This window comes from Prionailurus viverrinus, chromosome C2 (assembly GCF_022837055.1).
Source record: "Prionailurus viverrinus isolate Anna chromosome C2, UM_Priviv_1.0, whole genome shotgun sequence".
Taxonomy (NCBI): Eukaryota; Metazoa; Chordata; class Mammalia; order Carnivora; family Felidae; genus Prionailurus; species Prionailurus viverrinus.
This window is the reverse complement of record NC_062569.1, coordinates 12870950-12884790: the sequence shown is the minus strand read 5'-3', so window position 1 is coordinate 12884790 and position 13841 is coordinate 12870950. Positions and strand designations below refer to the sequence as shown.

Below are 13841 nucleotides of genomic sequence, written 5' to 3'. Positions count from 1 at the left end.
CTATCCAAGTTTTTATCAGTTTCAGCCAAGGGAACCTGACCTGTGTTATGGTAAGACATGAGATTCTATAGAACCATTCAAGGAAGACACTGGGAATGGAGGTAAGCATGTGGGTCATGTAAACACCTGGGTTCTATTACTTATATAACCTTCACTGGGAAGAGTTCGAGGGATGCAAGAGTACCCACAGAGACATCTATCAAGGAAGCATTCAGAAGAAAGCAGGCACAAACAAGTTAATATGGCTTGCTCTGTATACTTGATAAAGGCCCAGCTCTGTTCTTTGTAAGTAACAGAAACATACTTAACATGAAAAATGCACTCAGATTAGATCTGACCATTTTGAGAGGCAGGACTACAGCCTCACTGTATCTTCCACCTAGAGTGGAGGTGATCTCTAAAATATTTTAGCCAACCCACGTTATCTCGAATACTCTGGATTTCACAAATGGCAGCTTATATCCAGCATCATTGCACTACATAACATGCCACTACTTTCTTCAGGCAACCCATTTCTAATGATCATGATGCTAATTGAGATAGGACAGTTTAAAGTACTCATGCAAACAAACCTCTGGCCTTCCTCATTAAGTGATAGCTGACCTCCTGTGGGGTGTGAAATTCTGACCAGGGTTAGCCTAGTGTCCTTGAAAAGTAACCTAACTCACCATAACATCTAGGCTAAAGGTTGTTTTTTTTTTTTAAGTAAATTACAGACATCACAACAGGAGGTTGCAGGAGGAAAGTTTGAGAAGTAGAATGATGTGCATATGAATAAAAAAGTTATATTTAGGATCTGTCAGTAAATATTTTAATATTCCAAATTACACTTTTCAAGCTAAAAAAAACATTTCTACACATGTTGTACTCATGTTTTGTTTTGTTTTTTTCTTGTTAAAAGAGGCCCTTTGGGGCTCTTATCTGCAGACATGATACCTGTGGTTTATTTTGGAAGTTCTGTGGAAATTCCAATTCCTCTCCAAATTTTCATCAGTTTTTCTTTGTGCTATTTAAGAAATCTTATAAATGACTAAGGCTTGAAAAGTATGTGTCTTCAAGCAAAGTTAAATTCTAATATGTAAAGTCTTTCCCACCTGCTGGTTGTCGCTCAACCCTTCAGAGCCTCCTTGTCCTCTTCTTTAGAGTGAGAGGTTAGATCAGTGTTCTCCAAAGAGTACAAATTAGGTTTCTAGTGCTGAGGGAGGATTTAGCACCATTCCCAGGAGTTGGGGGTGGGGTGGTGCTCACAAGGAATGCTGGGAAGCACCCTCTAACCTAAGTGAAATGCTTTCTTAATTGCAGTTCTCTTCAAAGCCATACAAATGCTAATGACCATGGTCTCCTAGAGGGCCAGATAAATCAAATGTCTCACTTCCTGTAAGATTAGAGAAGAGGCTGCACTTCCTACTTGGGAATTCTGAGTTTTTTTCACACATCTTAAATTATTAAAGAACTAAACAGAATGTTGTCAACATGATGATTATTTTGATACTAATTTAAAAGATTGCATTCTTCCAAAAGCAAGTTTGTTTTGATATTGAATACCCTTCTTTGTTGGTGCTTTACCCATAAGTTTAGTTTACCTATGGGTAATCCAGTTAGTGGGAGCATACTTTGCAGTTTTCCCCAGACTCTGGACCATGGAATCCTTCTTTTCACATGGCATCCCATGAAACTAATCTGTCAGGAATGACCCTGGGGGCCACTGCATCATTAGATGATCCCTAAGACTTCTTCCACCTCTAAAATTTAGAATTCTAAGATTATGGTTTGCTACTTCCCAATCTATTCACTCTGCTTTCTTTGGGGGTGGGAGGTCAGGGAAGGATGAGAAGTTTCAAAATGACTCTGTGATCTTAAATTTAGCCAAACTCTAGTCTTCCAGCATTCACATTGACCTTAGAAGGCCCTCATCTCAACTTCAGTATGGCCGGTTCTTTTTATTCTTCCAGTTGCTCAGATTAACTGAACTGTCATGAACATCAGTTCCCTATACATTGTCAGTATATCAGTAGTGTGCAAATTATGTCCTTGATTACCATTCTTACATGCCCTTTAAGCTTGTAAATAATAATATATTCTATTTGCACAGTACTTTACAGTTTGCAAATAATTTTCCTACTCATTGTCATTTACATAAATTCCTCTGTATAAATTGCAACCCATGTTATTTCTAAAAGAGCCTCACCATCCAACTTAAAATGTTATTGTTGCTAATGTTCACAACCTTGGAAATTTAGAAGGCTTCTCTTTTTATGGATATCAGTGCAATACATAAACATTATGTAAATGCACACTTTCACACCTCATCTAGGGCAGAGAAGGTGGCCAGGAGTGAATTCGGTTCTATTAAATAGCAAACACCTTTTCCCTTCCAACTTCAGCTAGCAACCACAAAAATGCAAAGGACAACCATTTATTTCTCAGCATTTGTTTTCATGTAACGAGACTACTTTGTGGGAGGAGCTATTGAAAACATTTGTGTAAGATTATGAAACTTGAAAGTAACTATGGCCTAGTTCATAAAAATGGATGCTTCAAGGCCAGTGCACATGACATACCTGAGCGGTGTGGGTGTTCTATGTCAATGTAGTCCAGATACCGTTCTGTTACAGAGATTCATGGTGAAGTAGGCATTTTCTGCTAAATGCCTAACAATACTAGAGTGGAAGGTGGGAGTGAGAGCAAAGAACCGACCCAAAAAACAAACAAAACACAAAACCAAACCAAAAAAAAATAAAAAGTTTTGTTCCCAGAAAAGTTTTGTCCTAGATCATCCTAGTCCAATCGTCATATAGCTCAAGACATCCTTAAGGGCATTTTGTGAATTTGAATACAGCCCACTTGCTCGGAGCAAATACAGCCCTGCACCACACTACACAGCTTGGGGAACAGACCGTGGGTGGGAATTTAGCCCCCACAACCTACCCCACCCCCCCAGCCATCCATCTTGTATAATGAACAACTTGTAAAACCTTAGCAACCCTATGTTTTCTTACTAAGTTAAGCAACTGGGCATCACAAGAACCTGCAAAGCACTGAGAAGGGGACTTCGTCTACATGAAAACTAAAACTAAAACTATCTAAAACTGTAGATAGTTTTAAAAACCATTTTATAGCATGCCCCCTGAAATTATTTAACAAAACTCTAATCTGTGGGTGGAAGAACTAAGTGTAAGGGTCAACCCACTGGAAGACCAGACCTGCAGTGTAGACGGGGCTGAAGCAGAGGTAATTATTTGGGCTGGGCTTGGCAAAGTGGCATATAGTAAAAAGAGTATTTCTCTAGTTAACCACCTATTATGTACGTACTATCTGTCAGATTCCTGGACAGTAAAAAGTAGAAATAGAATATAGTCCCTGTTTTCAAGAATTAAACATCTTTTTTTTTAAGTTTATTTTAAAGAGGGAGAGAGCAAGCGTGGTGGTGGGGGGGGGGGCATAGAAAGAAGGGGCAGAGAATCAAAGCAGTATTTGTGCTGACAGAAGAGAGCCCAATGTGGGGATGCAGATCTCAAACTCACAAGCTGTGAGGTCATGACCTGAGCCAGAGTCGGACACTTAAACTACTGAGCCACCCAAGTGCCCCCTCAAGAGGCACTTGATGAGATAGCTGAGCAAGGAAGAAGAGGAGAAGAGGGAAAGTGGACAAAATCCATTACCTCTTAACTGTCTTATTTATTGAGCCAATAAGGCTATGTGAATATAGTTGGAGAATCCCAGGGGATAACACACACAATCCACTGCTATATCTTGGGTACAGAGTAGGGGCTCACATATTTGTTGACAGAACTTGTGATGAATCCAATGAGACTTTTTTTTTATGTTTATTTATTTTTTGAGAGACAGAGCATGAGTGGGGGGAGGGGCAGAGAGCAAGGGAGTCACAGATTCCAAAGCAGGCTCCAGGCTCTGATCTGTCAGCACAGAGCCTGAGGCAGGGCTCGAACTCATGAACCTTGAGCTGAACTTGGATGCTTAACTGACTGAGCCACCCAGGCACTCCCCAGTGAGAGTTTTAAAGGGACAGAATTAAAGAGTTTCTTGAGTCCCTACAACATAAGCCAGGCGTATGTTCTTCTGCACATGGAGAGTATCACTTATCTGGGTATATTTGTAATACTTAATACTTTAAATTGAAAGGTATTCTTCATCTCTTAGCTTTGATATTTAATGTGAACAAACTCTCTGGCTCAAATATATATTTGTATGACAGTGGCAGGATTTAAAACCTGTACAGTTTTCTGGATATTGAAAAAGCATGGTATCTTTTAAAGAGATCTCACTGGAAAAGAGCACACGCAAGGTGATTTCAAAGATGCTTTGTTGTAATGACCACTCTTACTCAATTGTTTCTACAGACCATAAACAAGACTGAAGAATGTTTGTCTGAAACTTTGCCTTGAATGAAGAAACTTCGTTGAACAGGAAGTTGGCTTCCAGTTTGCACAGGCGTCGATGGAATGCTTTTTTTTTTTTTTAATTTTCTACTTTACCCAGTGAAAACAAAGTGTTTTTATGTGCTGTGCAAATGGTTCCTTCATGTGGTCTGACGGTTTATTTTTGCCATTTTTTTAATTAAAGGAAAAAATTCCAGAAGAGGAAACAAACAAAAACCAACAACAAAACAAAACATGGAAGGTTGACATTTTATCTGGAAGAACATTTGAATTCAGAACTTACCAGAAGATGTAGATAGATTTTTTTTTTATAAACAGAAAATCAGATGTCAAGAGGTGGGCAAAGCAGAAATGGAAACAAATTGTCTTCCTCTGTAATTAAGCTACTTTTCCTTTTCTCCTTTTTGTTTAAATCTAGTGGCTTGGTTTTTTATTTTATTTTTTTCTTAGAAATATTTAGGTAAGATTTATCTTGAATCTTAATTGCCTTAATTTTAAGGACGTCAAAGGCTCTCGAGGCAAGCTGTCAACGTCTTGTTAAAAAAAATTTCAAGAAAGAATTGAAATATTGTGCCGGCTTTAACTGGTACAGAAGTTTAAGACTATGAGTTTTTAGGGTGAAAAAAAACTGTACAGTTTAAAAGAAAATGTTTTTCTTCATTTGAAGAAAATTTGTTGATAAAAGAAACCATGGCAACTGCAAGAATTGGGAAAATGCTGGGACTTTTCATGAACTTTGTCTTAAGTGTTGAATCATTCTAGAAGGCTAAAACATTTTACGGTAAAGTTATTAATGTTGGTTTAAAAACAACTGCATTAGAAATAATGCGTGTTTGGGGGGCAGAATGCAGATTTTTTTAATTTACAAAGCGTGATCGCTAGCAAAAGCATTAGTGCTTTTTATCTGCAGTCTTTTTTATGAGCTTTACAAAGTTTTTAGTCAGCTTTGCTTGTCACATTGCAAAACCTAGCTTAAGAGCATTAAAAAAAAAAACTTAAGTAGATAGGAGCTTATGGTCAAAAAGTGCAAAAAAACAAAAAAACAAAAAAACAAAAAAAGCAATAGATAGAGAAATTGTTGACAATTTCTGTAGTCTTTCCTAGTTGTGATCAAATTCAGCCTATGGATGGCCTATTTTATACCAAAGATGAAGTGGCACCCTATTGCAGTCCAGAAGATAGAGGTTGTTTTCCTTTTCTTCTCTTTTCTTTTTAAAATTTTATTTGACCTACATGGCCGGACCAGTTCTTACTTTGTTGTTTGTTTAAACTACCTTCCACTGGTGTTTTACATACTGCAAAACAAAACAAAAAGGGGTTTTGTTTGTGTTTTTCCTTTTAATATGCATTTGTTGATAATACGCAAACGCTTGCACCTGCTGTGTTCAGCGGTTTGAGCATGAAGAGTTCTGGATACCAACTGACAGAGCCAAATGGCTGTATATTCATTCCATGAGCTTTTTTGGTTCCTTACTAGCTCTCTTGAGTCATGACACCTGTATTGATGGCCACCAGTAAGCTGAGACACTTGATTAACAGGTTGAAATTCCTTTATGTGAACACTCAACTAAAGATACTTCCCGAACTGGTCTGAAAGTCACTTGTCAAAAAAGCGTAGTGATATTCTGTGAAGTGATGAGTGGTCTCCTGAAAAGGTCTCACTGCATTTGTAATTATAGTCTTCCTTCTCAAGTCCAACACCTCTAGGTTTTATCTTCTCACCTCAGTCTTTGTTATCATTTGCCATGAACAGCCACCTTGATTCTGCAATTGGGGAGGGGATATCTTCTTTTTGCCTCCTTTCATTGTATTCCCATACCCTGGTGTTGTCAGAAGAAGGACAAAAATAGACCTTTTTATTTCAATTTAACTCTCTGAGGCAAGTAGGACCAATAAGATTGAGGATTCTATTAGTGGAATTTAGGTAAGCTTTTAAAATGCTAGTTGACAATCAAGAAATTGTATGATTTATATTAATAAGAACCAAAAGAGTTGGGTTTGATCAATCATTAAAGCCAAAGGAGATATATTTGCATTGAAGATGATGCAAAACTTTGCCTAAAATGAATTGAGTTAACAAACAACTTGGCATATTTGACTCATGGAACCCATGTTCAACCCGTTATGGTTTTACCTGAGATTAAGACCAATGGAACTTTGTTCACTGAACCATGCACTAGAATTGCTTCCCGAATGGATCATTAGAATCAAATAGGTGAAAGTCTTTTCACAAATTAAGTCAAGAGAACCTGTCTTAGTCCAGAAAGAGGAGGGAAATGCATTAAGTGCACTGTAAAAGAAAACAGGGTAGGCTTTTAAAGATGAAAAAAGCTTTAAAAGGCAAATCATATCCCCGTTAGGTCAATATCAGTAATGAGTTTGGCTTGTATGACATTGTCAATATTCCACTATTTATGATCTGTTAACAGAGGCCTCGTGCTGAAATGGGCCCATTTCTCTTATTTGAAACCCCATGAATTAGAAGCCTGAGTCTAGGGAGTGACTCCCTATCTTTGCAGTCAAATTAGAGGCAAAAATGTATCCAAGAAAATATAGCATGTGCTACAGAGAAATTCCATCTGGTGACACCCATCCTTGATGGTTTTCCATGCTTTAGAGAGAATCCTAGATTTATACTTTCTTCTGTTCCATCCTTCAGCTTCTCATGTATTTCAAGGGTGGCACTTAAGTTTTACCTTTGAGAAGTGGGCCCCTGAGTTACAGGGGGTAAAAGCGAACATGTGTAGCAACTGTGTTTTTTTGTTTCTCTTTTTCAGTCTCTGAACTCTTTGTATAAATAAGGATTATCCTGGGCATAATTCATTTGAATATGAAACCAACATGCTTTCTTTTGTTTCTGTAAAAAACAAAAAAAAAAAAAAACCAAAAAAAACAAAAAACAAAAAAAAAAACCTTAATGTGATACAAAGAAAGTCTCATTTACGCAATCAACAATGAGGCTAAGAGGTAGCTACCATGTGGCTGATGAATGTGCCTAGGTAACTTCCTGTTTCTATTCAAAACTACTGCTTTATTTATACATTAAGAAACATTTTTTTCAACTATGAAATTTCAATGATCTCAATTTTTTTAAGCCACTTCAGGCACAAGGAAATTACCTGTCATTTTATGTCCATGTGTGTTTTATGTTTGGATTTTTTATATCATGCCATTCTAGGAAATATCTTATTTCAAACCAAAAAGAAAAAAAAGAAGAAGGAAAAATGACACATGTTTAAATTTGCATCTGTCATCCTACCTATAATTGTTTTAAGAGTCAAGTCTGGGGGAATAAAAAAAAAGCATCAACAGGTAAGCAGCATTATATTCTATGAAAAATAAAACAAACCAAAATACGTGTTCAATACATGCAGACATCAGAATCCTAATTTCATCAGCAATCTATATTGTGATTTTAATCCTATTTAGGACTCTATTTTTTTTTAAGTGTTCTAGCTCATCAGATTCCCAAACATTTATTCAGATACTAACATTTTTCCTTTCAACTTAATTGCCAAGACTTCTAAACATCAGGAAACAAACCAAAGCCACAGTCCAAATGGGATAAATGTTATCTTACCCAAACTCTAGTTACATGGTCAGGGGAGCAGAGGGTTTTCTTTTAATAATGATAAGGTCTTGTCAGGGAGACAGATTATGCATAGTGATTCAATACATGGCCATGTCTTCTGAAAACGTCTTAGACCCTATGTAACCTAAAAGTAACGGGAGCAGGTGCTGGTGACTGTCCAAGACTGGCACGTCTTGATTATTGCAAGTGACATAATATTCTCACAACAAAAATCATCTACTGACTTCAGTCTGGCCAGGGTTAGTTTGTCTCCTTGTCTCCATGCTTCACTTGAATCAATTCTTCGTGTGAGTTTAACAGATCTGCCACATTCGACAGCACATAAGACTCACTTCCACCCATTCTAGTGAAAAACCCCATGGTATTAAAAGCACTCATGTTAGAGATGGAAGGCTGAGAGCAGAAGAAGGTTGGATGGAGCAGGAAGTTCACTGTTAGTGCAGAATACATCAACCCCTCGCAAAACTGCGTTACAATCATTTCAATTCATACGTGACAAAAAAATAATAGATTTTTTCCTAAAAAAATTTTTTATTTGAATATTTTGGATGTCTATATATACCTCTATGTCTTTTACAGCAGCCTAAACTCCCCATTAATGAAAAGTAAGCTTTGATTTAAATAGCACTTTTTCAGTCTTCATAACTCAGAAGTTTCAATGGACTGTCTAGACAGATTACAATGTTAGTAGGAAACTAAAAATACATTTGACAATTCAGTCTCATTCTTAATTTGCATGTAGAAGCCACTACAGATGAGCTGATCAGCAGAGAGAAATTCTTAAGTGAGTTTCAGTGATACGTGTTTTTAGATTGTTATAAAATCAAATAAAGGGTAATATTTATGTACACGTATAAGCAACATTCAGCACATTTGAGGAGTCACACTTCATAACAAAGTTTAAACATGTCACACATAGAGCCTTGATCTACATTATCTTGTCCACAGTAGGGAATGAAGGATGGGATTTTGTTTTTTTGTACCGTTGTGGCTGGCATCCTTCAGAATTTTGAGCTCACGGAGACTGATGGCATATCACTCCAATCTGAGGGACTAATGGAATTCAAACAGGCTCATTGACTACTGTACACAGTATCCTTCCTATGGCAGAGTGATAATGGGATCTCAGAAATGAATCAGTTTGTTACACATGACATCCACTGTGGCACTGGAAGACGGTGGAGTCTAACTCAAATTAATGTTTCTTACCCAATATTCTTAAATATGAAATCAGTCCCTTAATTCAAGCACACTTGGTCATAGCTGTCCTTTGTGGCCTGTACAGAGTTCAGGAAAGTACAAAGCTAAACACAAGACTTCATGTGTGGCCCCAGGACCTTTTCTGATGTGACAAGGGAGCTCACCCCAGATTGGTGGCTTCTTTTTATCTTTGGTGTCATCCCCCGTACATATGCTCCCTGTCACACACACAAAAAAGATGGATAGCTTCTCAATAGTCCTTTCTTTGTATTGCTGAAAGGGAAAACGAACATTCTAAGAAAAGCTTCTTCCACTCAGGAAGCTTTAAAGCTGGAGGAGAGCTGAGATCGAGCTTGGAGTCTGTGGAAAGAACCTCAAGGCCACTGAGTCACACTTCTCTTCCACTTTATTCACTGCAGTTAGTTAACTTCCCTGATAACTGAGTTTTGCAGAAATACAATCACTCTCAATTTTAGAAGGGCTGTCTACCCTGTAGGTTGGTTCTGTCTTCTCAACTATTAAGGTCTTGGGCTCTCTTTCCTTTTAGTAACATTTTACCCTGCAGGTGGAAGAGAAACATTTGGAAATCAAATTCAAATCAGTCTGTTTCTTTGTTAAGTATTGATTTACTGAAGGAGTTTAAAATCATTGGTAAAACCATCAGTGTACTATAGACCTTGGAGTTTTATTATCCTAAGTCTCTTTTCCATCCACCACAAATAATTGAGAGTTGGCTGTATTGTTGCAAATGCAAAGGGGGAAAAACAACAACAACTGTAGCAAAGTATTTAGCTTCTCTCAAAAGAAAGCTGTTTTGGTTTCGTTCAGTATTGAAATTTTAACCAGATGAAAAGGTCAACTCCAAATTGAGTTATGAGAATACAATAGCATCTCTTGGTTAAATATACACTCATCCCTATTTTAAATCTTTGGCAAAAAAAAAAAAAAGGAATCATTCTGTTATTTTTTTTATTTTGCATCACTGTATTAAGGCTGAATGATCTGGACACTCCAGTGGATTTTTTTCTGATCATTTCAAATTTAAGTAGTGTCCAAAGTGTAACTTTAGTGTTATGCTTTGTATTAATCCTCTGGTCTTAGATTATTGAGAAAGATGCTCTGTCCTCCTCCCCAAAACGTTTCATTTCCTCATATATGGAAAAATGAGTTATTTCATACTTTTCAGGAACTATAAAAACTATTTCAAAGAGACGCTTGAAAAAGTTTTCTCCATTCTGGAAATTAATTCTTCCATTGATTTGAAAAGAAGTGGAATATAATTGGAACCTTAATTTAAAAAAAATACATGTAAAAGTGTACTTGCTATAAAATACCCAGTTTCTTTAAAAAATATGGGACACAGCTTCTTTTAAAACCCTTGTTTTAGGCCATATTTGACTTCATGGAATTTCTGAAACATCATTCAATTCTGACTTTATTTAAGAGCATTTTGTACTGCTGTCTCTGTCATGGAAAGTTCTGTAATTCTATGGTGTTTCCGGTTTTATTTTTAATTTTTTCATCTGTACCACAGTCAAATTAGCTACCATTTCCCCCATTCCTTGGGCTTTCTGTAGATCAGTGGATGTTAGGTTTAAACTTCTGTTTTCTTTGATGAAGCTTTCAATAAAAAATGAAAATAAAATCAATCAAGAAGACTGTTGTGTTTTTCTTCACTGTTCCAGAGATGGGGTACAGTAAGGACTGTTGAGAGGGAGCAGTCTCAATTGGGGATTCTGCTGGATTCCAGCAGAATGCCTAAAACAGAACATCCCTGGTAACAAAAAAAATGAAAGAGGAAGGAGCATTCTATTCACGCGACGGACTGAGAAAATCCCTACTCAGGGGCTTGGCCGGGGGCAGGGGGGACCATTTAGGTCTTCCTAACCTCACACACTCTTCCTACTCTCTGCTTTAGAGATAGTCCAGTTCTTGTCTCCAAACATTCTTGCCATCTGCCAACTACCTGGTGCATTTTTTGTCCAGGCCAGGAGATACAGAGTTATACATAATAAATTCCTTTTGACATCTGCGGTTTGTATCCCTACAATGATTAAATCCAGGTCAATCAAGATCAAAAGTGTCCAGGGGAACCTGGGTGGCTCAGTCAGTTAAGCATCTGTAAGCATCTGACTTCAGCCCAGGTCATGATCTCATGGTTCATGAGTTCGAGCCCTGTGTCTGGCTCTTCGCTGACAGCTTGGAGCCTGGAGCCTGTCTGCCCCTCCCCCACTTGTGCTCGCTTGCTCTCTTTCTCTCAAAAATAAATAAACATTAAAAAAAAAAAAGAGGGGCACCTGGGGGGCTCAGTCAGTTAAGTGGCCGACTTCAACTCAGGTCATGATCTCACCCTTGGCAAGTTAGAGCCCCGCATGGGGCTCTGTGCTGACAGCTTGGAGCCTGCAGCCTGCTTCAGATTCCGTGTCTTCTCTCTCTCTCCTCCTCCCCTGCTCACACTCTGTCTCTCAAAAATTAATAAAGATTAAAAAAAAATTCTTTAAAAAAATTCTTTTTTAAAAAGTGTCCATTTCTCACGTGATGGAGAACACTGGTGAGCAAATAGCAGAAACTATACTTCTGTGGCCCAGAATCATCTAAGCTAACCTATTCAAGGGCCACAAATATCGCATGCTGTAATACGTATCTGCTGTTGTTCGAGAATACCTAATTCTACAGAACACAAGGAAACAAGTGAGTTAAATGAAATTCATACAATGTGTTAAACACAGCAAATGAAGTAAACATAAAATAGACTTTAAGACATAAAATAAGTAAGGTATGTGAGCATGAACAAAAATAGAAATGGAAAGATCAAGGAAACACTATATATTTATGATGCACTAAATATACATGAAGTACCATGTATTCATGATACACTAAATATACATAAGAAATATGAGGCACTCAATATTTTTGAGGTCTTAATCTAGTCACCCTCGGGCACAGATAGCAGCCTGTCGGGCACAGATAGCAGCACCCTCGGGCACAGAAAATTGGTGAATTTCAATTACCTGCCCTTGCTTCTTTCAGATGGAGCCTATTTCACTAGCTTCTTCCTTCTGTGGCCTGCCTTGCAACATACAATCAGTGGAGAAGGATGATGTAGTGGAGGGAGAGGTGGGATATATGAACACTGCAGAACTCTTTTATTTAATGTTTATTTATTTATTTTGAGAGAGACAGAGCACAAGCAAGGGAGGAGCAGAGAGACAGGGAGAGAATCCCAAGCTGTCTCGATGCTGTCAGCACAAAGCCCAGCTCGGGGCTTGATCCTACACAGTACAAACTCATGACCTGTGCCAAAACCAAGAGTCAGATGCTTAACTGACTGACCCACCCAGGTGCCCCTGAACATTGCAGAACTTTTAACTCTGTGGCCTTCCACTCCTCTTGAACCCTATCCTCAATGAGTTAACCTTACCCGTGGCTTTCCTCTTGCTTCTTGCCATGGGTTTTTAATGGATTTAATAAGCCCTTGCTTTCAGCATTTGACCTGTGACCCTTTCTGTTCTGTGACCTCTAGTATAACTTGCATGACAATGTACACAAAGGCTCCTACTGCATCAAGGTCATTTCTCATATGACATCTTCATACTTTATACTCTAAGCATCCAAGAGAGGATATGGAAAAAGCTAATGAACCAGTGTCAGGATATAAGAATGTATTGCATATATACTTTTCCCTGTATGAGTAGCAGTTCATGTTGTACTTCTTGGCAGAAGAAGAAGAAGGAAGAGAAACCTACAAGAATGGAATTATTGGAGAGTATAAGAAAATAAAAATGGAATGAAGACCTTTAAATTAATTTTACTTATGTTCCATCAGAGTTCTTTTTAGAGCATCATTCTTTTTTATTTTTTTAACTTTATTTATTTTGAGAGAGAGTGTGCATGCAGGGGAGGGGCAGAGAGAGAGGGAGAGAGAATCTGCACTGTCAGAGCAGAGCCCTAGGTGGGGCTCAAACTCACAAATGGTCAGATCATGAGCAGAGTCAAAGTCAAGAGTCTGACAATTAAATGACTGAGCCACCCAGGTGGCCCGCAATGGTTCCTTTTTGTTTCTTGTTTGTTTTTTAGGAATGACAGATTTTGAAGAAGATAATAATACCAGCACCACTACCTGTATGCACAAAATGTTCACTTCAAATTGCAGGATATTTAGAAACTTCCTGGAAAGTATGCTGAAGAATCCTTGGTTTCAAAACATAAAGATAAGACAAAAAAAGACCAGAGAATGAAGAAACAAGCTACATTTATAATGGTGTCCCTGGTGCATTAAATAACCATGATTTTTTTTTACCTCATATCTATGTATTTTATAGTTTACAAATTATAAACTTTATAACTTATTCAAAGAAGTGAGTGTTCCTCCAATTCTCAACAATTTCAATAAAACTAACATTCTATAGTGCTTTTTTGTAAAGGGATGCTGAGAAAGATAATTCTTTCTCTGATTTCCAAAGTTAGTGAAGTGAAAAGTAATATAGCTCAAACTTAATCTCAGAAGATGGGTTATGTTTGGATTTTCAGTAAGTGAAAATTATTCACAATAATGATGAAAATGTCTTCCATATATCAAAAGGCTATCTTTTCATTTAAATCCTCAGAAATGGGGGGAGCTGCCTACCTCTCAAGAATTTTCTCCTACC

The 13841-nt window shown here is 37.6% G+C and overlaps 1 protein-coding gene and 1 long non-coding RNA gene across 4 annotated transcripts in view; one reads left to right on the top strand and one right to left on the bottom strand.

Moving 5' to 3' along the window:
• The window catches only part of RBMS3 (RNA binding motif single stranded interacting protein 3), a 727926-nt gene extending 717085 nt beyond the window's left edge, over positions 1-10841 (top strand). For all 3 annotated transcript variants that reach the window (XM_047874915.1, XM_047874917.1, XM_047874913.1), the window contains one exon: positions 4362-10841. In XM_047874915.1, the coding sequence (XP_047730871.1) occupies positions 4362-4368 (7 nt within the window). In that variant the 3' untranslated portion in view covers positions 4369-10841. The remainder of the gene's footprint in view (positions 1-4361) is intronic.
• The window catches only part of LOC125174893 (uncharacterized), an 89781-nt gene that overhangs the window by 57336 nt on the left and 18604 nt on the right, over positions 1-13841 (bottom strand). The gene's annotated exons all lie outside the window — the stretch shown is intronic.